At 42.2% G+C, this 23,860-nt stretch overlaps 1 protein-coding gene across 8 annotated transcripts in view; it reads right to left on the reverse strand.

Annotated features, from left to right (window-relative positions):
- The window catches only part of lrch1 (leucine-rich repeats and calponin homology (CH) domain containing 1), a 106,354-nt gene that overhangs the window by 60,906 nt on the left and 21,588 nt on the right, over nt 1–23,860 (reverse strand). For all 8 annotated transcript variants that reach the window (XM_015965793.3, XM_015965790.3, XM_015965787.3 and 5 more), the window contains exon 2: nt 871–1,015. In XM_015965793.3, the coding sequence (XP_015821279.1) occupies nt 871–1,015 (145 nt within the window). The remainder of the gene's footprint in view (nt 1–870; nt 1,016–23,860) is intronic.

Consider the following 23,860-nt stretch of genomic DNA (forward strand, 5'->3'; position numbering starts at 1 on the left):
GCACTCGCTTCTTTTGTAATTACGACTCATCAAAGGTGGAGAAATCTCTACTGTGATTATCTTTCGGGATATTTTGTATTAATTTGACTAATTAGAGGTTAAATGGTGTTTCCAAGTTTTTGTTGCCACTGATCACATTTTTCAGTGTTCTTGACTTTATGTGTTTTTGTGTCTGTTCTTTTTAATAAACGCATTTGTGTTACCTTTGTCTCAATACAGAGTATACATCCTTTTGTCACACTAGGTTACCCAGACAACCTAGGCGTCCCATGGGGGCTCTGTGGGGGGCACTTTAGGAGTATGGGGCACCAGGCCCTCTGATACGGGCTATTAGGTCCCTGTAGGACCGGTGTCAGGACTTGGTCCACATTGCTGGCAGTAAGCTGCGCTAGTTTCCAGTGAGAGTTGAACTCTGCCAAGGCTGATCTTTGTCACCGACTCTGCTCATAACTTTTATGGACAGGATTTCTAGGCGCAGCCAAGGTTTGGGGGGAAGCGAAGCTCTCGATTTACTGGTCCATCTAAGTTCCTACCCTCACCTATGGTCATGGGCTTTGGGTAGTGACCAAAAGAATGTGATCGCAGACACAAGCGGCCAAAATAAAACTTCTCTGCAGGGTGGCTGGGCTCTCTCTTAGAGATAGAATGAGAAGCTCGGTCATCCAAGAGGGGCTCGGAGGAGACCCGCTGCTCCTCCATATTGAGAGGAGCCAGTTGAGGTGGCTTGGGAATTTGGTTAGGATGCCTCCCTGGTGAGGTTTTCCGGGCACGTCCAACTGGGAGGAGACCTAAAGGAAGACGACCGTCTCCTTGGTACAGAAGAAATCCCTATCACACTGCAAGAACAGCCGAGATGTCAAGTGTGTGTACCTGAGGTTTAAAGACGTGAGTGACTGCAGACTGATGATGCTATCTGGGATGGTCCTGATGCAGTTGTGATAAAGGTTTAGTGTCTCCAAGGCAACCAGGTGGCAGACCTCTGAGGGGACGTCGGCGAGTCGGTTCTTTGATAGATCTGCAAAAAAAAAAGGATAAAACTCTATAAAATCTAAAAAACAGACGGATGTGTTTCCAATCAATGCTGGCTGCTGGCATTTCGTTCATGATTTTTACACAAACAAAAAAAAATCATGTTCTTATTCTGACAGCTGCACTACTAAATCTAAGGACTAAACACATTTGCTTTTGGGAAAAATACATTCCAACAACAGAGAAACTAAAAACAGGCTCTTTTCCAGGTGTTTTTGGACTTCCTCTCCAGTTTGTGGTTAAATCAGTTTTACATATTATTACAGCAGCTATAACGATGTTTTTAGGCCAGGTTTGGTTGTGCGCTTTGTGGAGCCGTTGAGGTTGTTCTAAACACAGGCGGGGGTTACAGGTTTCTGGTTTTGCATCTGCTGGATTTTCTGTTTGCAGGTGTGAACCACACTTGCAGCATGGGTGTTGTCCAACAAAGACAAAGATGATGTTTTTGTTTTCTCAGCACGGTTGGCTCTTTGCAGCATGTAACCTACTCTCAAACGACTACCCAGCCGTGATCTGTTGGAGTAACAGATGAACCACTGCAGGAGTTACATCTGCGTTCTGGGGACACTTGCAGAGTAAATGCAGTAAAATACTTTAGTTAACCTTCTGAACTCTGAACATCCCCTCCTTTCATTCTTTTAACAATAGTCAAAGCATGAAAATTAGAAGGCAGTCTGCTGATTTAGTGACAAACCTGGCTGCAGGCCTTGCAGCAGCCCTTTAATCAGCAGTCATCTCATGACCGACTTGATGACTGAAGAGCAGCTCACACCAGCTTTCAGATCTGTGACCTGGAAACTAAACCTTCAGCACGTTCCTTTATACAAATAATATGGATTTAGTAACTATTTAAATATCCCAAACACAGCAGCAGAACCATATGAATGACATCAGACCCAGGGAAGTCTGTGCTTGTGAGGAGTTCAGGGCCAGTGTTGATGACATCATATCCTGTGTAGCTTGGCTACAACAGAATCAACTTTATCAGCTGCTGCCAAATAAGGCCAAGAAATGTCAGGCAAATTATTCCACATTGTTCTGCTGGGGCTGAACACTCAACCCTCCTAAAAACAAATGTTCAAGAGCGAGAGCAGGGACACAGTTCATTTCCTCTGGTGCCAGTCACCCCAGGAGAGGTGGCTGTAGTTCTGTGTCTGCATTCACACTAGCCCTCCAAGTCCCATGTCCCTAAGGACCATCATCCTCGTGCCACCAGAGAGGCTGCAGGTGTCCCACTGCTGGAAATCACAACTGTAAGCATCAACAGCACGGAGATGCAACAGTTCCAGGAAGTGCTATTTAAGACAACACGAATAAGGAACTAAGAGTCAGCCAGCTCTGCTTTTATCGTCCGAGCAAACAGCAGCACCTCCATTCCACTCACAACACACAAGCTGTGATGTGTGTGTGTGTGTGTGTGTGTGCGTGCGTACGTGCGTGTGTGTGTGTGTGTGTGTGTGTGTGTGTTGGGGGTTTGAAGAGAGACAAGTGAAACTGAAACTAACATTGATTAACAGATCTTTTAATAAAAAGGCCTTTAAAAACTATTAATATTTGCATTACATATAAATAATTTGATATTTTTACACCCCTGCACATGTTCTGTGTACTATTTTGTGTACTGTTCGGTTGTTCAATAAAGTTTTAACAAAGGAAAAAAAGTCCCCACTTAAGTGGTGAATTAAGAATGAGTGTGTAGCAAAGACAGGTTGCTTGTAGAAGGGTTCCAGATTAAGAATGAAGGAAAGTACCGGGCCAGACCACAAGCTGTGGATCTCTCTGACATTCATTTATAGTCTGGATTTTACCAGAATATCCTGGAAGCTGAGTGGTAAGTAGGGATGCACCTACTTATTTGTTTACCTGTCTTAGTTCCTGTTGTGAATCTGCTTCATTGCTGTTACACTAAAACGGCCCCACAAAGAGAAAATAACTTTTCTACTCATTGTATGGTCCGTTAGCTGAAGTCTAAAATGTGCTAGGGATGTACGTAGTTAACAGGTTCTTCTGCTGCACTGGGGTGTAATGTATTTGATACCAGACAGTCCGCTGTGCAACAAGTTCTGAGTTTGACAGACATTCTGGGTGGGGGGGGTGGGGGGTTGATTGGTTTCCGGTTATCTGGCTATTAATGGTTAAGGAGCGTCAATAGCCGGTTAAAGAAATTTTGGTAAACGTACATCCCTAAAATGTGCCCACTACTAACTTTTGGGCATTTTCTCTGAACATCATTAACCCTCTCGCCATCACTCTGTCACTTACTCTGCCGACTGTCTGATCTGCCACTGCCATAGACTGAGCGTACCAGTATCAAAAACCAGGTACTGTTAAAAGTACTGGCATGGAATACAAATCTAAAGATACCCAGCTTTGCTGAGTTCTAAAGAAGCTGATAACTATTCGAGCAAAGACCTTTGTCTATCTGCAGGTAACCGAAGAAAGTGAAAGTTAGAAAAGGTTATCTGTTTCTAAGGGAGTGAGTTCTGACGCCAAGTATACAAACAGATACGCCGCACCCTGTGAGGTAAGCATGGGACTTCCTGCTTTATTAACAATACCCTCCCACTCTTAAGAAACAGGACATAGTCTTATCACAGTAATGAGTCTAGCCATCACTTTACTGACAAGGTCCAACCTTGGAACCTCATGGCAATGAAGATGAGAGTCCACAGTAGGAGGAAGAATTGCTTCAACCCAGAACCATTTAGAATGGGAATCAGAAGAGACGCTGCAGACTCAACACTATCCAGAAGTTAGTGTTGATGATGCATTCAGGAAACACTGTAAGGCATCAAACTAAGAAATGCATTTTAATTTTACTTCATGGCTGGGTGATATTAAGATAAAGTCCCACTAGTTGTCACACACACTGAAGTATGTGCAAAATTTGTTCTCCACATTTGACCCAGGGGAGCGGTGAGCTGCAGACACAGCCACGCTTGGGAACCATTTGGTGGTTTAACCTCCCAATATAACCCTTAATGCTGAGTGCCAAGCAGGGAGGCATTGGGTCCCATTTTATCAAAGTCTTTGGTCTGACCCGACCAGGAATGGAACCCTGAAATCCCATGCTCAGGGCGGACACTCTACCACTAGGCCACTGAGCTACCGGTTGTATATTTACATCGACATAAACTTGACCTCATGTCGTGTTTGAAAACATGTTGAATTATTTTAAAAACACCAGATTTGCCCAGTCCTATGTCTCCTTGTGTTATCAGTGGCTCTGACACTTTAAGAAAACAAGCTAGAGCTGGCCACGTCCACCCAACCGCCACTCAGGCTGCTATAAGCTGAGAAGCTCCTATATCGGGAGTAGATATTGGAGCCGCTACTTCTCCAGCCTGGAGGGTGAGTGGGGGTTCTATGCTAATGTCCCTTTATTTCATAATCAGAGAATTTTTGAAATGGCTCATCTTATAAAAGTCAAGTGAAACTTTATTTGTAAAGCACATTTCCATGGCAACAGCCATTGCCCCAAACTGCTGCACAGAACAGTACAATAAAACATTCAGGAAACTAAAAGAATGAAACCATGTTAACATCTAAACATTCATGAAACCAAAAACTAGAAGCTAAAATAAGAGACATTAAAGTACCGAAGAACAGACCTAAATGCGTAAAAGACAACATTAAAAGGTGCAACCTACTGTTTGTCACTAAACACCAGAGAAAACAAATGTGTTGTCAAACGTACTTTAAACTAGAGCTGAGGAAAATAATCAAATAATCGATGCATCGGGATGCGGACATAAACGATTCTGCATCGTAGAAGAGTACGCCATAATTGATTATAGTGGAATGTAGTTTTGTTTTTTTAACGTCGGCACCAGCGCAGCATCCAAATCTGTCAGAGTGAGCATCCTCCACATTTACCAAGTGGTTCCGCCTTAATGTGGTACTGCAGGGCTGAGCGCTAGAGTTGTAACCTGAGACCGAACCGGAACTGAATCAGCCCGACCGGTTCTGTTGGATTTGGGCAGTGAATTATGTTAATTGAGCGGGTAGTCCTGCAGCGCGCTCCGCTCGCTCGCACAACAACTGAGAGAGGGAGAGAGGGAGGATCGGAGGATGCACCTCCAAACCGATGCTCCAAACACACATTATTATTTTCATAATGTAATTATTATTTCTCCTGGAAGCGCTCAGTCAGACCAAGTGTTGAGATGCTGGGAGATCCAATCTTGGGGAGGGGGCGGGGTCAATGATGGCGGCTGCAGCGTAATCGCCTGTCTCCTTTATTTAGGGACACGGAGAAGTTAAAACGAGAGAGGAATAGAATATAGAAGTTCTTGTTCCACTTTATTCTTTTGTTTCATGATGATAAACTGAAGTTAAATTCAGCTTAAAGAGAAACTGGGAGGAAGCTTTGGTTCATTTTAAGTTACAGGAGGTCTTGTGTCCTATCTGCTCCTCCAGAGACAGCATGGACATGAGGGTTACATGGTGAGGGTTAGTGGAAAGGTTTGTAGTTAGCTGGTTAGTGAAGCTGATCCATCAGCTGGGTAATTTAATCCTAATCCAGCCCACAGCCTTCTGCTGGTGTTATTACCAGAAAGAATAAAACACACATCTTAAATATTATTGGAAGTGTAGAATTTGTTTTATGTTTTATTATTTTCTGCATCAAACAGAACTTGATTCATTCTCCAACATTTCAGAAATGAACCACTGGGTTCAAATAAAATAACAAACTAAGTCAAACATTTCATTTGGTGTTACTTCTGACACCCTTGAACTGTGGCATAAATATCTGACTCTAAAGCTGCTCAGAGACATTAAACACTCATATATGAACCCACCATGGATTTTATTATTACATTATGTGTCCTGTAGGTTTTCAGTACTTTATTAGATTTTGTGAGTTTTTGCTAAGCGTGTTTTTCTCAGCCTGAGGCGTGGTGTTGAACGAGGAAACAGATGTTTTACTTTGATAAATCTTCTTAAATGTTTAAAATGTTTTGTCCTAACCTGTTGTGAATGGAGAGCTTTTGAGGGATGGCAGGTTGTGTCAATTACATTTTTGATTAAAATAATAATAATAATAATAATAATAATAATAATAATAAGCAATTATCTGACATCTTCTATTTATCAATGAAAACAAATCAATATGAAATAATCGTGATGCATCGGGATATTGAATTGAATTGAATCGTTGACCCAATAATCGTAATCGAATCGGGAGACAAGTGAAGATTCACACCTCTACTTTAAACAGGGCAGTAGTCTCAGCTGTCTAAAGGAAAACTATTCCACAGACAAAGGCCATCACAGAGAAATCCCTACCTCCTTTAACTTTTAACCTTGATCTGTGGGTCACCAGCCGATGGACGCCAGCTGATCTAAGCATTCTTGTCGGAGCATGGGGCATAGACACTTAATCCCTAAAACCAAACACTGACCAAGTATTTTACACATTTGGAGTGTTTGTAGAGACCCACAAGGTCCACAGAAGGATGCATATGGCGAGTTTTACATAACACGTCCCTTTTTAAGAAACTTTTTGAGGAAACTGAGATATGGATCAAAAAGTCTGCTTCAAATCCTGTTGACAGATTTAAAAGCTGTGATGTCAACAGTGACTCAGTCTAAAACCAAACGTGGGTTTTATTTAGATTCTTGATGCAGCAGAAATGTAGGTCTGTTCTCAGAACACATGTTCAAAGCCATCCAAATTCCTGTTACATGAGTTGTTGGGAGATATTTTCACTGGGCAGGTTGCAGCCTGCAGTCAAACAGGAAGCAGCAGCATATCTGGGATTTGTTGTGCTGTAAATGTGTCTTCCTCTGCTTCACCTAGTGACCTCAGCGACGCTAAAGACAGACAGCTACAAATGAAGCTTTTGGTGGTCCTGGTGGACTGGCTGACCTCTATGTGACCAGAGTCGTGGACATTCGAGACTTCAGCTTGCTCACAGACAACACACACAAAACAGGAATGTGGAGGTGGGCCGCTCGTGCACAGAGGTCAGAACTTTAACAACACAGCAGCAGGGAGGAGACTGACACAACAAAACTAAAAATAACCATTATAAGTTGGTTTGTTTTAATTTTAACAGGAATTGATTACATGTTATTGAGTCAATAAGAGGTGGCTGATCAAGTCCATTCAGAATAATTTTATCTGTTTAAAACTTATTTACATTTTAATTATTTAAAGAAATTATTCATGTACGTGAAATCATGTCAGAAGCTCCCTGGTGCTACGGTTCCTATGCTGAACTTTGATTTTATGATATTCAGAAAGGTACACAAGCTGTGAGCGCCTGAGAAGACCCTGAAACCAAGTGTGTGTGTGTGTGTGTGTGTGTGTGCGTGCGCGTGTGTGCATGTGTGTGTGTGTGTGTGTGTGTGTGTGTGTGCGCGCGCGCAACGTGTGTGTGTGTGTCTGTGGTGTGCATGCGTGTCTGTGTGTGCATGTGTATGTGTACGTGCGCGTGTGTATGTTTGTGCATGCCTGTGGATGAAGCATGCACACATGTGTGTTTGTGCGTGTGTATGGATGTGTGTGTGCTGCAGCTGCATCCTCTAGTTGTGCAGGAAAAGGCGAGACTTCCCGACAGCAAAGTAATGACAGGCTGGACACCAGAAAAACACGCAAAAAAGCACAAAAATAATCTCTGAGAACAGTTTCAGAGCAACAATATCAAATCTGTTTGATCAAATCAGACTGAAAATTTGCCAAGAACAGCTATAAGATAGTGAGAGTTATTGGGAAAGAAAGAATTAGAAACCAAGACTGAATAATGAGAAAAGTTAGAGAAGCTAAAGAAGTCTGAGCAGAACACAGCAGTCACAATAGTAGATCTCTCCAGAACAAGAAGCCTCTACTTGCTGTAGAATTATATTTATTACCAAATCTTTTATTCATTTCAGGTAAAATTACCAGCCAGATTAAGACACAAGGCAAACCACACAAATTATTCTATCCCTAAAAATAACTAGAGGTGTGTTGATTCACCATTTAATAAACCATGCGAGCCACTTTTGTGTGTAAAACTAAAATAAAACACAACAGCAACACTACCAACATGCGACACATTACACGTTTCCATCACGGGTTAGATGAAGAGAAGAAGCCGGTGGTTGTTCCCGCCTAAAGTGACAACAATCAAAGAAGGATGATTAAAATTTGATGCAACTCCATCCTGTTTCACAAAACAATGGTGCCACTTTTCCGCAAAATGGAGGAGGCATCAGGTAGCTTTTGGTTGCTCATAAGTGGTCTGGCTGTGGCGGTAATGTGGCGCGATCATGTGTTTTTACAAACATTCCGCGATGGTGGTATAAAGTGGGTGTGGCCGACAGTCTCCGCACTGTCAACAACTTCCTTTGAGCTTGAACGTAACTTGTTCTTCATGTTAAATTGAAGCAATGTTAAAGTTTTTTAATGGGTTCCTCCTAGCGATGGGTACCAAATTCGGTACTTTTTAAGGTACCGACCGAATTCCATAGGGTATCGCACTGTTGAAGCGGTGCTGCGAGCAGCTGCGACCCAAAAAGTATCAGAACCGCTCACGGCGCATGCGCAATCCTGCATCAACGCAGCTCGCTATTTCCCTAATAGCACACGCTGTTCGTTTTTGTTTCTACACGTTTTTTTACTCACAAAGATTGTCAAGAAAGCGTGTTTGTCGTGTTCATGTCAAATTAAACCGATCACAAAACACAGATTCACTTTCTTTATTTCGTTTTCCTCATCCAACCCCCATAAATCCCTGTGTGTCCTCCTGCAGCACTCCCGAAGGACAACAGGCAAGACAAGACAAAAAAGTCTGACGTGTTGAGTAAAAACTGCTATTTTTAGCATATTTTTAGGGCGGACGTGTTGCTACCAGACGTACAGTGTGAGCAGTCAGGTCGCATACGAGAACTGGGTCATACAGTGTGAGCACATGACTCGTGAGATCTGCTCTGCGAGGAAGTCGTACAGTCTGAGCTGAAGCTGAGTGCTACGAGTGAAAAAGTCGCACAGTGTACGCCCGGCTTAAAGTATCCTCTCACAGGAGACTTGAAGCACTTCCTAGGTGGAAACGGAGCAGTCCGGGTGGTCATTGATGCTGGTTCTGCTACGTGCGTTCGTTCACTTTCAACTTCGCTTTGGTCCGCTAAAGGTTTTTTTATCTGAGGTGTTGGGAGACATCTCTATGGTGGGTTAACTGCAGCGTTTCACACCGTGGTTAATAGTCAAACCGGTTAATTCTTGCAACCCTAGTGCGTATATGTTTTTCACATTTATTTTGGGACAGAAATGTAGATTTGCTGTCTGTTTTCAGTTCTAAACATAGTCTGTGTGTGTATACTGGTCTTTATAGGTTTAAGTGGACATATTTTTACTTTAACCTGTACTGTGTGGAAATTTTGCTGGTCCACACAATGTGAAGCACCCTAAAACTTGGTTTTAGATGTATGGTGTGAATGAACTTTTAGTTTAGGTTAGTTTAAGTTAGGAGTAGAACCCTATTGGTTATGGTTAGTGTTAGGGTATGGGTTGGGCATAGTGGAGTCGCTAAAATGAAAGGAAGTGAAAGGAGGTCCACACAAGCGCGCGCGCGCGCACGCACACACACACACACTTGTATTTATATGCTTGTGTGGACCTCCTTTCACTTCCTTTCATTTTAGTGACTCCACTATGTCTAACCCATAGGACAGGAGCGTCTTTTGATTAGAAGGGTTGAAGAAGTTCACCATGCAAGTTCACTGCCGTTAGCTAAAGCAGTAGGAAGCCTAACTGGAGTGAGTGTTTCCCGTGACATCATACGATGCACACTGCAGAGGAATGACATGCATGGGAATCGTCCACAAAGGAAGCCTCTCCTAAAGCCCATGCACAAAAAAGCATATCTAGGATTAGCTAGGGCCCATGCTGAAAGAGATGAAGACTACTGGGACTCTGGAGTGACGAGACAAAGATCACTGTTTTTGGAACTAATGGTTTCTAAACAGTATGGCATTGTAAAGGTGAGGATTTCGAAGAGAAATACATGGTGCCTACAGTGAAACATGGTGGTGGTGGTGTCCTTATGTGGGGCCGCATGAGTGCTGCTGGTGTTGGGGAGCTGCATTTCATTGTTGGTATCATGAACTCAATGGTCCAAAACACATCTAAAGCTACTGTTGCATTTCTGAAGAAGAACAGGGTTAAGGTGATTGAATGATCAAGTATGTCTTCTGATCTGAACCAATCCAACACCTGTGGGGATTTCTGAAGCAGCAAGTTGAGCATCACTCTCCATTCAGCCTAGAAGACTTGGTGCAGTCCTTGAAAATCACGGTGGTCATACAAAAATTATTAACCTTAATTTCATGTTATGGAGTTAAACAAGTGTTCAATAAAACCAAGCCTTGTGAACATTCTGGAAATTGTTCTTTAGGTCATTGAGCTCCTGATTAAATGTGTATGTTTTAAAGGGGGTGGGGTGTACTCATTTATGCTGAGCACTGTGTGTGTGTGTGTGTGTGTGTGTGTATATATATATATATATATATATATATATACATACACGTACACATATATGTATACCCTCACCTAAAGGATTATTAGGAACACCTGTTCAACTTCTTCTTAATGTAATTATCTGATCAATCAATCACAAGGCAGTTGCTTAAATGCATTCAGGAGTGTGGTCTTGCTCAAGACAATCTCCTGAACTCCAAACTGAAGGTCAGAATGGGAAAGAAAGGTGATTTAAGCTATTCTGAGCGTGGCGTGGTTGTTGGTGCCTCACAGGCCGATCTGAGTATTTCACAATCTGCTCAGTTACTGGGATTTTCACACAACCATTTCTAGGGTTTACAAAGAATGGTGTGAAAATGGAAAAACATCCAGTCCTGTGGGCCAAAATGCCTTGTTGATGCTAGAGGTCAGAGGAGAATGAGCCAACTGATTCAAGCTGATAGAAGAGCTATTTTGACTGGAATAGCCACTCGTTACAACCAAGGAATGCAGCAAAGCATTTGTGAAGCCACAACACGCACAACCTTGAGGCGGATGGACTACAACAGCAGAAGACCCCACCAGGTACCACTCATCCCCACTACAAATAGGAAAAAGAGGCTACAATTTGCACCAGCTCACCAAAATTGGACAGTTGAAGACTGTAAAAATGTTGTCTGGTCTGATGAGTCTCGATTTCTGTTGAGATATTTCAAATGGTAGAGTCAGTAAACAGAATGAGAACAAGGATCCATCATGCCTTGTGCAGGCTGGCGGTGGTGGTGTCATGTGTGGGGGATGTTTTCTTGGCACACTTTAGGCCCCCTAGTGCCAATTGGGCATGGTTTAAATGCCACGGGCTACCTGAGCATTGTTTGTGACCATGCCCATCCCTTCATGACCACCATGTACCCATCCTATGATGGCTACTTCCAGCAAGATAATGCACCATGTCATAAAGCTCCAATCATTTCAAATTGGTTTCTTAAACATGAAAAAGAGTTCACTGTACTGCATAAAACAATATTGCTCATAAAGACCAGTGGTCAGGAATCGGACTATCACTGATGGTCAATAAACGCCCAACCTCATATGCTGTGTAAAAGTGTCATTAAAAGGATAAAAACTGATACTTTTATTTTTCAATATTACATTTTTATGCAAATACCGGCTGACAAACATCCCCTCTGACAAATACAAAGAGAATATATTGATAAATATTGTTACAGCACAGGCTTCCAAATAAAAGGCACCATAGATTTGAGGCCATATTGCCCATCTTTGGTTTGAAATAAATGACTTTCACCAATTACCATGCAGCTTATCCTAACAAATGGCTGACCTGACAGAGACCCAGCATAAACAATGATGATTTTTTTTCAGCCAATAGCAGAACTGCTAAATGATTAGTTTCCAGGGCTCTCCTTCCTCCCTCTTACAATTCTGTCTTCCTTTGTTTCTAAATATCTGAATATTGTTCTACAGGACGACCGACATAAACTGCTTGTTACATAACGGCGGTTGGAGTGAACGTCCACCCACATCAGCTCACTCTGCCTCTCACTGAGAATAGCAGAGAGCCGTGTGACGACAGCTCACACAAACATTCAAACGTCTCAGTACATGTGCACCAAACAAAAACATCACTCTTTTTTTTGTTCCAAAATGTACTCATTTACTCATTTTCCATCAGTCATCCGACCCACTTTATGAAAACTGGCCTACAGCTGACATACAGAGAACAAAACCAATCTTTACGACACTTTTACATAATTAAGTGGCTGCATGGATACAATGGTAGTCTATATGCAGTAAAGGGACTGCAGCTGCAGTTTAAAAATGAGCCACACCAACAAAACAGAACATCTACACTAAGACTGTTACAAAGATACTTCCTCATTATGAATATTCCCAATATAATACCCAGAAACATGTAAATAGGGCTGCACACCATTAGAAAAGCATGCAGTTGGGGTACAACTGTTGAAAACTGGCTGCATCATCCCTAACCTCAACTCTAACAGATAAATGAGAACAGCAGCTTACAAACAATGTTTTAATTAAACACAAACACTGAAACATGGTCAGCCTCGACAGTAATGAGACAACATTCCTAAGATCTGCAGTGAAACTGACTGATCATAATCTTGCACAGCGCTGCTGCATGTTTTATTATCTCTTATTTCAAATATAGTTTCTTTGGGCTGATGTTGAGTTTTCGTTCTCTTTATGAGCAGATGTATGTGGTTATCGGTGTGTGTGTGTGTGTGTGTGTGTGTGTGTGTGTGTGTGTGTGTGTGTGTGTGTGTGTGTGTGTGTGTGTGTGTGTGTGTGTGTGTGTGTGTGTGTGGGTGTGTGTGTGTGTGGGTGAGGGGGTGATCCATCTGTCTGACCCAGTGACCAACAGACAGTAGTGGATTAGCAGCACAGTGGATTTATACGGTCGAGGTGATTATAATAAGGCGGGGGGCTCACAGAGATTATTGCTAGGGGTGTAATGGCAAGTGTATTTGTATTCTGAATTTTAGGTACGAAACGTTCCGTTCGTGACAGACGCATACAGAGTTCTCACCCAGCAAACACAGAGCGGTTTGGTCCAAAGGACGGGTGAGGCGACAATGGAGCACAGCTAGATCGACCTGCAGAACTAACTCTTGTAGCTTCTGCTGTGGTTGGTCTAGCTTACTAAGCTACCCTTTTCTCTCAAAACTGCATAAATCCTTCCAGCTACATTTTAGCATAGTTGTTGAAGGAACTGGGCTGAAAGGTTGTTCCAAACATCTTGGAGATCTAAATGCAGATCTTGTGTGGATGTAGGCATCTTCATGTAATCCCAGACACACTCCACGATGTTGAGATCAGGGCTCACACAATTATCATTATTTATGTGTCTGAAAGCATTCTTTATTCACAGTATTTTCACACCGGCCTAAAACAGTACTGTAAATACAGGCCATTGGCCATGTAACCAGAAGAGGAATGTGTAAATTCAACACATTCTCACACCCAAGGCATCAAAATATGACGTGTCTGACCAAGCCTCAATATATGACGATTTGGGACGCCCCGGCGCATCAGGAGACGACGATCAGGGACAAACAGCTGATGCAGCGTCCCAGAGCGTCGGTATCCGACGCCGGTGGTGAGACGGACATTAGAACTACTTGTGAACTACTTAACCTTCCCCTCACCCCAATCCTAACTTTAAGGTCACAGTTTATGGACCTTAAGGTTAGGATTGGGGTGAGGGGAAGGTTAAATAGTCGAGTAATATCCGTGTGACCGCGCGCGTCAAACAGTGACGCCAGCGGAGCCACGTGAACCAGCGAGCCCCTGATCGTCATCTCCTGACCCGCTGGGGCGTCCCGAATCGTCATATATTGAGGCTTGGTCACACGCGTCCTATTTTGACGCCTTGGGTGTGAGAATGTGTTGGTAAATTACCAAGGCTCAGTAAAGTCTTGTTAGCCAAGGCTAGCAATAAACACATCTTTGGCCCTACTTGGTGGATCAGGTGTTTCAACGTCCTGAAAAAGAAATGGATTGGCATATCCAACTAACAATTAGAGCATTTTTGACTCATCATTTTTTTCTTTTTTTGACTGCAATACATGTCAATATCATCCTGCTCTGTGAGTATGCATTCATCCAGCTAGTACACAACAATGTTGATCAAAGTTGGAAGGTAAAATCAGAATACTAATGGAGGTTATGATGAAACAGAGACACATCTTTGAAGGTTTTCTGTAGCACTATGTTGGATATCAGATGGAAACATGTTCTGAGCTATTTTAGTGGAGGACATTAACTGGACCCTTGTGGATGTAAAAAGAATTATTTTGCATTTATGAGTAGTTTGATAAAAGTGTTTACTGCTCCTTAAAATGCTGATTTGACCCAGAAGAACGTAACTCACAGCCTGCGGTATGTAAACACCAACAGACTTACGGTCAGCAACAATGCAGGACTGCTGCATTACATCCAATGCTATTCTAGTCATCTGTTGAAAATTCCTATGTGTGTGTGTGTGTGTGTGTGTGTGTGTGTGTGTGTGTGTGTGTGTGTGTGTGTGTGTGTGTGTGTGTGTGCGCGCGCACGCACGTGTGTGCGTGTGTGTGTGTGTGTGTGTGTGTGTGTGTGTACAATGTGAATCTTTCCTGAAACTTGCAGCTATAGTTCTCAGTTTTTCTCTCAGAGAGGATATGATACTACAGACATAGAATTTCTGCAGATTATTAACACATTTCTGTGATTTATTAGAGAGTGTGCTCGCTGCAGAACTACAAAGGCGGAGTTGCACCAGTCAGCCCCGCCCATTCACGCAAACTCAGCCTAGTCCACTGACTTCTTCCGTTTTTGTTTTTCAACTTTATCGCAAACTAACCTGACCCACATGAATTACGGCTGTTACTAGTTTACAATTGCTAATGCTATGTTCTATGCTCCAATTAAACAAGATAAATATAACTTGCTACATGACAATGCCTGAATATATCCCGAAATGAAAAGGTTTCTTTTAACAAATATCTGCCCACAGCCGCTCTAACAAAAGCGTCCTATACAGCATTTAAGGCTTATTGTTGTAATGGTTCTGGTAGCCCAGTGGCAATATTGTCTGACTTAAGTTTTGCTTTCCCCTCAGCTGATGCTGGTTCGACTCTCGGTGGGGTCGACAGCAATCTATTTAGCCAGCTGAAACATTTAATTTGTTTATATTTTAGTTGTAATGTTTATTTTCAGCAAAATATTTATATCTCTAAAAGTTCTTTGAATTTGGTCGTTCCTAAACAGCATTTTAGTTGAAACTCTGCTCACAAATGGACTCACACTGGCTAAATAAATGAATAAATTAAAAAAAAAACACATTAGTCATTATATTTTAAACGGTATACCAATAAATTACCTCCTCGTTACCATCTGGCAGACGTTACAGGAGTCTGCCTGCTCGGACTACGAGACTTAAAAACAGTTTCTACCACCAAGCCATACGACACCTCAACCATTACACAAACACACACTTAAACACACACAACACAGGATACAGATGTTACCCTGCAGCTCCACAAGTAAAATTTAATCTGCACTGGTTACTTCATTTTAATGCTACCACTCACTTTTTTTTTTTAGATATATTTATATTTAGTCATCTATACTTACTTATCTATTTAATAAGCTTTTACTTTTAGCATGACTCTCTAATATTTTGCTTTTACTGTATTATACCTTCTTCTGTTTTCTATTGTATTATGCTGCTGAGAGACCGCTGCTCGTCAACCACATTTCATTGCAATGTTGACCCTGTGCTAACTTGCATATGACAAATAAAACTAAACTAAACTAAATTGTTGTAAACCTTGTACTGGCAAGTGTAGCTAGAAAAGACGAAAAATGGTTATAAACTACCTATATACTACCGCTACTGCAAGGCGAACCTGCGCAAAACAGCATGTCAACCTGCCTCTATAACCACTTCACCACTACATCTGATAAAAAGCAAGTGGCGTTACATGTAATTGTGCCATCCAGTGTGTCTTTGTAGATGTAATGTATGGTTTTTCCGGCTGTGTTTCAGTAGAAGTCATTTCAGAAATAATTTGTCAGAAAATTCACAGAATATCCAGATTTGAGAACCAATACCAGACCCGCTTCAGGGGAGGAGACCAAATTGAAGCTGAGATGGGAGGAAAATGCACGAGTGAGGCCAAAAATGGCTTTGGCGTATTTCATATGAGGAAATGACAATATAACATGTTAAAAAGTTCCAAAAGTTAGACTTTTAATTATGGAACCTTTACAAAAACTATTCAACTTACTTCTCAACTCCGTCCTCAATCTTGCATTTTAGATGATATTAGCTATAACACCCTCTTTGGTTCCAGAATGCTATCAAGTCTGACAAGTGGAAGGAATTGGACTGACTCTGATGGAATGGGCGGGGCTGACTCTGATGCAGCCCCACCTTATGGTGCAGCTCCGCCTTTGTGGTTCTGCAGCGAGCACCACTTGATTTATTATCTAATAGCATCAATGTTCCCCACAAACTGAGTTTAATTAGTGCTTCTACATACTAGCAAAAGGGTTCAATGTAAATAATTAAGATAATACAGCAAAACTGTATATTAAGAAGTGATTACAAATACGTGTTGGGTAAATTGTTAGCTAATGAAAACGAACCTGAAAAGATAAAATTTTAAAAAGGACTGCAGAGGGTGAGGGGGAAGTGAGACGTTAACAGGATTGGAGAGGGGGAGTTTCCTCAAACTGGCAACCCACCAGGCACACACACACACACACACACACACACACACACACACACACACACACACACACACACACACACACACACACACACACAGAGTAATCATGAAAAGCAACAGCAAACCCCCACCACTGACCCACATCTTTTTCTACTGTCAGCGTATTACAGGAACGGTGTGTGTGTGTGGCCACTGGCATAGCTGCAGGAGGTGGCATTTCAAACAGAATCCCATCACACACACACACACACACACACAGTCTGCCATGCGGGCCAACACACATAACCCAGCAGTATAAAACAATCTGGATTATGCTTTCTTTAAGAATCAACATGTTTATGCTGCTGAACGTGTCCTGAATGGGTCGTCAGATGTCTGAACACCTCACCTCACCTTACCTTACATTACCTCACCTTACCTCACCTCACCTCACCTCAGAACTCAGACCAGCTCCTGATGAAGGTCTTCAAAACCAGGCTGAAGACCAGTGGTGACCAAGCGCTTGGGGTGGGTGCCCCTTGGCTCTGGAGCACTGGCTGAGTCCCTGGGCATTTTAAATCCTTCTTAAAAACCCACTTTTACTCCCTGGACCTTTTATCTAAAGCAAGACAGACTTCTACAGTGGTAGCTTTAATTTGTGTCTTATACATATATACATATACAGTCAGGTCCATAAATATTGGGACATCGACACAATGCTAACATTTTTGGCTCTATACACCACCACAATGGATATCAAATGAAACAAACAAGATGTGCTTTAACTGCAGACTGTCAGCTTTTATTTGAGTTATTTACATCCAAATCAGGTGAACGGTGTAGGAATTACAACAGTTTGCATATGTGCCTCCCACTTGTTAAGGAACCAAAAGTAATGGGACAATTGGCTTCTCAGCTGTTCCATGGCCAGGTGTGTGTTATTCCCTTATTATCCCAATTACAATGAGCAGATAAAAGGTCCAGAGTTCATTTCAAGAGTGCTATTTGCATTTGGACTGTTACTGTCAACTGTCAAGGTGAGATCCAAAGAGCTGTCACTATCAGTGAAGCAAGCCATCATTAGGCTGAAAAAACAAAAGAAACCTATCAGAGAGATAGCAAAAACATTAGGCGTGGCCAAAACAACAGTTTGGACCATTCTCAAAAAGAAGGAACGCACCGGTGAGCTCAGCAACACCAAAAGACCCGGAAGGCCACGGAAAACAACTGTGGTGGATGACCGAAGAATCCTTTCCCTGGTGAAGAAAACACCCTTCACAACAGTTGGCCAGATCAAGAACACTCTCCAGGAGGTAAGTGTATCTGTGTCAAAGTCAACAATCAGGAGAAGACTCCACCAGTGTGAATACAGAGGGTTCACCACAAGATGTAAACCATTGGTGAGCCCCAAAAACAGGAAGGCCAGAATAGTTTGCCAAACAACATCTAAAAAAGCCTTCACAGTTCTGGAACAACATCCTACGCACAGATGAGACCAAGATCGACTTGTACCAGAGTGATGGGAAGAGAAGAATATGGAGACGGAAAGGAACTGCTCATGATCTTAAGTGTAGCAGCTGGGGGATGCTGCTTAAAGGCACGGTCCGTAAGATTTAAATGTAGAATAACTTTTAAAATGTTTGATTTTGACCATCTGACCCAATTTTATTTAAAAAAAAGTAAATAATCTTTAATATTTCAATTTTCTCCTAAGTCCCTCCCCTGCCCTGTATAGCTCAGCCAATATTTCTGCAAGCCTAACGCGTTGACCAATAGCACTGCGTTACCACCAGGGGGCAGCTGTCAATCATCGAGCACGAGCAGATCTCAGCGTGCACAACAGTGTCACGCGCCTCACTCGGCTTACTGCAGAAACATGGAGCAACAAAACCCCAAATTACCGATTCCTCGACTGCCTTCCACAACTCAAAATACATTTAAAAAGTTTAAAAGCCCTTCTTCAAAAGTGGCTGTAAGACGTTTAAGACAGTCGAGTAGAATTTACATTCGAGATTGTTTTACACACGATGGAGAGATTTTCGTGATCTACACGGCCTGAAAACGGATGAAGAGTTGGCAAAGTATCTTTTGGACAGGTAAGTTATTTATTGTTTTTCAGATAAATTTACTTAAAATCTTTCTTTCACTGAAAGAAGTAATAGAGCAAACAAGCTTTGTATGCTTGGTGTCCTATTGGCTAATGTAGCATTAGCTTGAATGCTAAGTAGACATGAATCGATGCTAGTTGAACTATTTATGCTATATTTGGATGAAGTTTGATTAACGAAAGGGGATTTAAGTATTTTTTTTTTATATGGGAGCTAATGATTAGTGTGGCGTTTAACTATAGGCCACATCAGTATATTGTTTTAAGCTCTTGTTTATAACTTCCCCGTTAGCGGGGTTCGGTTGGCATCTTGAACGCTGAATTAGATGTTTACACTTTCCTGAGCTGCGTGTTTGATTAAAATGAGTAATCAGCAGCTCATGTAGCACTTGTAGAAGTCTGAGGAGATGATTCAGCAGTTAGAATTAGGCGTGATTGATCAGGAACGTATCCAAAACCTTACGTTTCCATTAGCACTGAAAGACATATTGTGCTAACCTGGGTGGGCCACGTGTACAGATTACCTTCTGATTTTGTGGTCTTACTTACGTGAAAACTCCATATTAAAATAAAAGGAATGATAATCAGCTCGTGCAGAAATCTGTGAAGGCTGGGCAGACTTGTTTTATTACAGTGGAACAAAGATATCTGTAACAATTTTTGGTTTTGCTGCAAGTCGGCGAACACTTATGATGAGTTTTTTGTAAGTACATTATTTGTATTTTCATATAAAAAAGTGAATGTAAGTAATCGCCACATATGTCTTTTAGAACATGTGGATTGGTCTACTCCATCATGTGACTGGAGAACATGAGTGGTCTCTGGATGCTTGTCAGCATGATCCTTTACTAAGTGACAGAGAGAAAGACTGGATTCAGAAAGGCTCCACTCCACACAAAGCCCTCAGTGACATCATTCTCAGTGAACGCTGGCTGAAAGAAGTCCCAAAATATTTGAAATTGAGGTACTGTATTTAATTATAGCTATAAATAATAATAATATAATTGTTCTAAATGTTAAATTCTTGTTTTAGATCTACAGCAAATTTGGAGGCGTTTCACAACCATCTCCTAATGTATGCAAGCAAAAGATTCAGTTACATCCCACCTGTTTACGAGGCACGGATACTGTTTGCTGCATTGGACTACAATCACCACTCACATCGAGAAGTGAAGAGGAGAGCAGATGGATCGATACTGTATGTATTTATTTATTTATTTATATTTTTAATAAAACATACACTCATGAATTCATAATTCACTGGTCCAGTTTTAGTCATTTTTTATTAACAACTTCCTCAGATGAACAACCACAACGCTCCTAACTGCTACATATTGGTTTAACAACATGTTGTCAAGTGGCCAACTGTAGAGTAACAGAAACACCACATTTTCAATAATAGCGCCTCCAGGTGGGGCTTTCCTAAATTACTTTTAATTTAAAACACTTTTTCAGCTAATTTGTTGTATATTACAAGTTAGAGCCCTGCACGGGCCTAAAATCTGAGCCCGTGTCCGGCCCGGCCCGAGGGGGTGGAGCCCCAGCCCGACCCGGTCCGAAAAGGTTTTCAGGATTCTCTGACCCGAGCCCGACTTTTTTTTAACCAACTAAATGAAAACAAAGTGCGTCAATCCTGACCAATGTGTTAAAAGACGTGCAGGATCCGATCAATTTGTTTTTCTCTCATTTATCGTCACGGAGATAACTGCGCACTGGCTCTGGTGGTAATCAAGTTAAATTTGATCTCTTTCCAACAATTTTCACAAGAAAACAAAACAGTCAAAAGCAGGGCTTGTGTTGTGTTGACCGGACAGTTCCCGTATTTGACCGTTTATTTTGACGGAGAAAGAATAGAAAGAATTACCCCGACGCATGCAGACGAACTGACATTTTATTCTACGCACATCGCAGATGTAGCTAAATCACCCAAGAAAAGATTCCCATCTGAACATCTGAGCTGGACACTGAGCTCAGCGCAGCTCGCTCTCAGCTCGTACAAAAGGTACACAGCGAGCTGAAGATGTGGAGATTGGCTTGGAGCGCGTTGCAGAACCAGAGCGCATGCAATCGATACGTGAAGAGCATAAAATGCTCCAGAAGAACATCTACTACCCCACCTTCTGGATCTTTATTTTCATCATTTTATAATGGCTGTATACTTTCACTAATAACACTTTGGCTAAGGTTCATTCTTTTAATGGGCTCTAAATAAATTTTGGGTTGAGAGTGAGACAGAGTTCAGAAAATCTAAGCTGCTAAATGTTTTTTCGAGTAGCTGGTCCTGCTTACTGAATGCATTACTGAACGCATTACTTCACTACATCAGTAAGTAAAAATGACACCGTAGTGCGTGTGCAGATCAGATTAAACAGGAAGTGAAAGGTTTTAAAATGAAACAACGCATAGCTGGTGAGCAGAGAGACTCCAACAGATCAAGATGAAACCAACAGTGCACTAAAAATATATACCAGAAAACACACACACACACACAGGGTGATTTACTGTCACATGGGTACAGGTGAAGACAGAGACTCCATGCACTCCAGCATGTGCTTGGGTTGTGAGCATATGTGAACACTTAGTTATGTATGCTGCCATGTGCTTTATGGTAAATTAGGATTAGCCTGCTGCCTGAAGCAGAAAAGATGACAGAGGTGTGTGTGTGTGTGTGTGTGTGTGTGTGTGTGTGTGTGTGTGTGTGTGTGTGTGTGCGTGCGTGCGTGCGTGCGTGTGTGTGTGTGTGTGTTTGGAGGGAGTTTGGCCTACATTGGTGAGATGAGAGCCTGTTCCTGTTCACTAATTTAAAGGATTCAGTTTCTGAAAGAACAGACAAAAATCTCACATTTGAAACAAAATAAGAAGCTCTTGTTTTGCAGCGATCGACAGGTTTACAGTAGCTCGTCAGGGCTGAGCAGAGGCAGCATTCATTCTCAACATAAGGTCAGCTTAGCGCTACCCTAGCATGTATAAATAAAATACACACTCACACATGTAGGTGTGTTCTCTTCAGGGCTGTGCATACCTAGAGCCTGTTGCACAAAAGCATTATGGTGTTGAAGATCAACACTGCAAAGCATCAGATGGACCACTGATACCTTAAAAAATTAATTCACTAATTTTTGTCAATACATCTGCTGTTGTCGCTACTCGCTAGTATGAATGAATGACTGCCTTGTGAGAACGCTCCCATTCCCGTTTCAGGGACAGAAGTAGAACATGTTTCACAAAGACCACAGGAGAAAAATAACTCCCACTAAAGTGTTAATTCAATCATTTATAACATGTTATGATCAGTCTATGTGCACACAGATTATGCAGACATGTTTGTGATGCTGCAGAGTGTGACACGCATGGGGAGCAGTAAGCTGCAGCTGTGGCTGCGCTAGAGAACTTTTTGGTGGTTTAACCCCCCCCAATAGAGCTCCGGACCCCACGTGACTCTCAGTTAGTGGACGCCATTTTGGCATGCAAAAAAGGTAAACAAACACGGATGTAACCATGAACATGAACGGGATCCGCTTGGATTTTACTTCGTCGGATTTTACTTCACACTTTAAAACAGAAGAAATCGTTTTATATAGTCAGAAATTAAATAGACTAAACATCTCCGACCCTTACCGTGCCCCTGGGATACTTTTTAAAAACGCCAGAAGTCGTAGCGGACTTCTTACCGGCACAACACCGGACCTGGCCGGGGAAACCCCTTGGGATTCCCCCGGCCGGAGGAGCTGGGGAGAAGGTCTGGGACTCTCGACTCTACTACCCGCTCCGACGCCAGAAGCTGTCGGAGCGGACCGGCACAGCACCGGACCTGACCGGGGAACCCCTTGGGATTTACCCGGAGGAGCTGGCTCCGGCGGCTGGGGAGAGGGAAGTCATGCTACTGCCCCAGCAACCCGACTCCGGATACGCGGATGAAAATGGATGGATGGACGGACAAATAACAGATTTACATGTAAGTAGTCTCGGTGACACAGATAATAGCAATCCAAAGTGCTTTTTATGTGTGATCTGATCAACCATTGCTTAAAAATTAAATACGGCTTAGCCGGTTAATTGCTGTCATCATAAAACACGTAAACGGCAGCACGCAGAACTCACGAGGCAACGTTTTACGTGATGTTTACTTGTTGCTATGAGTAATAAGACGGAAAAAGCCACGCCAAAATAAGTTTAGGAAGCCCACTAAGAATCATAATAAAAGCATTTAAAATAAATACCGTACACAGTTGAGGAAACGTTGGTTTAAGTACCTGATATGAAGCGGTCGCAGCATAAGCGAAAACCTTTACTCTCGGGATCCCACAGCTTCATTTTCGCCCGGTCACTAGTGCGTTTTATTACAATGATCCAACGTTTGCGGCGCTCCGGATCTTGGGGAATCCTGTAGATGTCTCATTCCTTATGTCGTCCGCGTCTGTTCTGCATCCTGGGGCACAACAGGAATCTACCATATTTCCTGTTTGATTGAGTTTTCTGACAATAGTAAATAGTCCAGCTGCCGGCTTCTGCATGCCAATATGGCGCCGTTTCGATTTGAACTGTTGCATGCCGGGAGAAGTGACGTCAACTCCCGGAGCTCTATCCAAGCCCTTAAAGCATTGTTTGAGTCTTTGGTAAGATCAGACCAGTTTTTAACCCCGTTTAGATCTCCCAGTCCCAGGGCGACACCATTCCACTAGGCCACTGAGCTGGTTCATTCAATCCTAGATGATTCATGTTCTCAAACATGCTCAATGGCGTGGTGGAATTAAAAACACTTTCAAAATATTACAAAGGAGAAAGAAGGTATCATAAGAACTAGAGGTCAACCAATATCGGTTTTCCATTGCCGATACCGATGCTGATATGTAGGAGACATGGTCAGTCGATGGCCGGTATGTACTGCAGATTTTCATGGCCCATATCTAGACATTTTCCACCTTATTTTCATGCTAAAATATCTCTTATAAAAGTGGTTGATGCTCACAATTTCTTAAGCTGAATCTATTTTTAACTTAACTTTTTTTAGGTGTCTGACATTAACACTGAGCAGTGGAAAGTTAG

Source organism: Nothobranchius furzeri, chromosome 14 (genome assembly GCF_043380555.1).
Source record: "Nothobranchius furzeri strain GRZ-AD chromosome 14, NfurGRZ-RIMD1, whole genome shotgun sequence".
Lineage (NCBI taxonomy): Eukaryota > Metazoa > Chordata > Actinopteri > Cyprinodontiformes > Nothobranchiidae > Nothobranchius > Nothobranchius furzeri.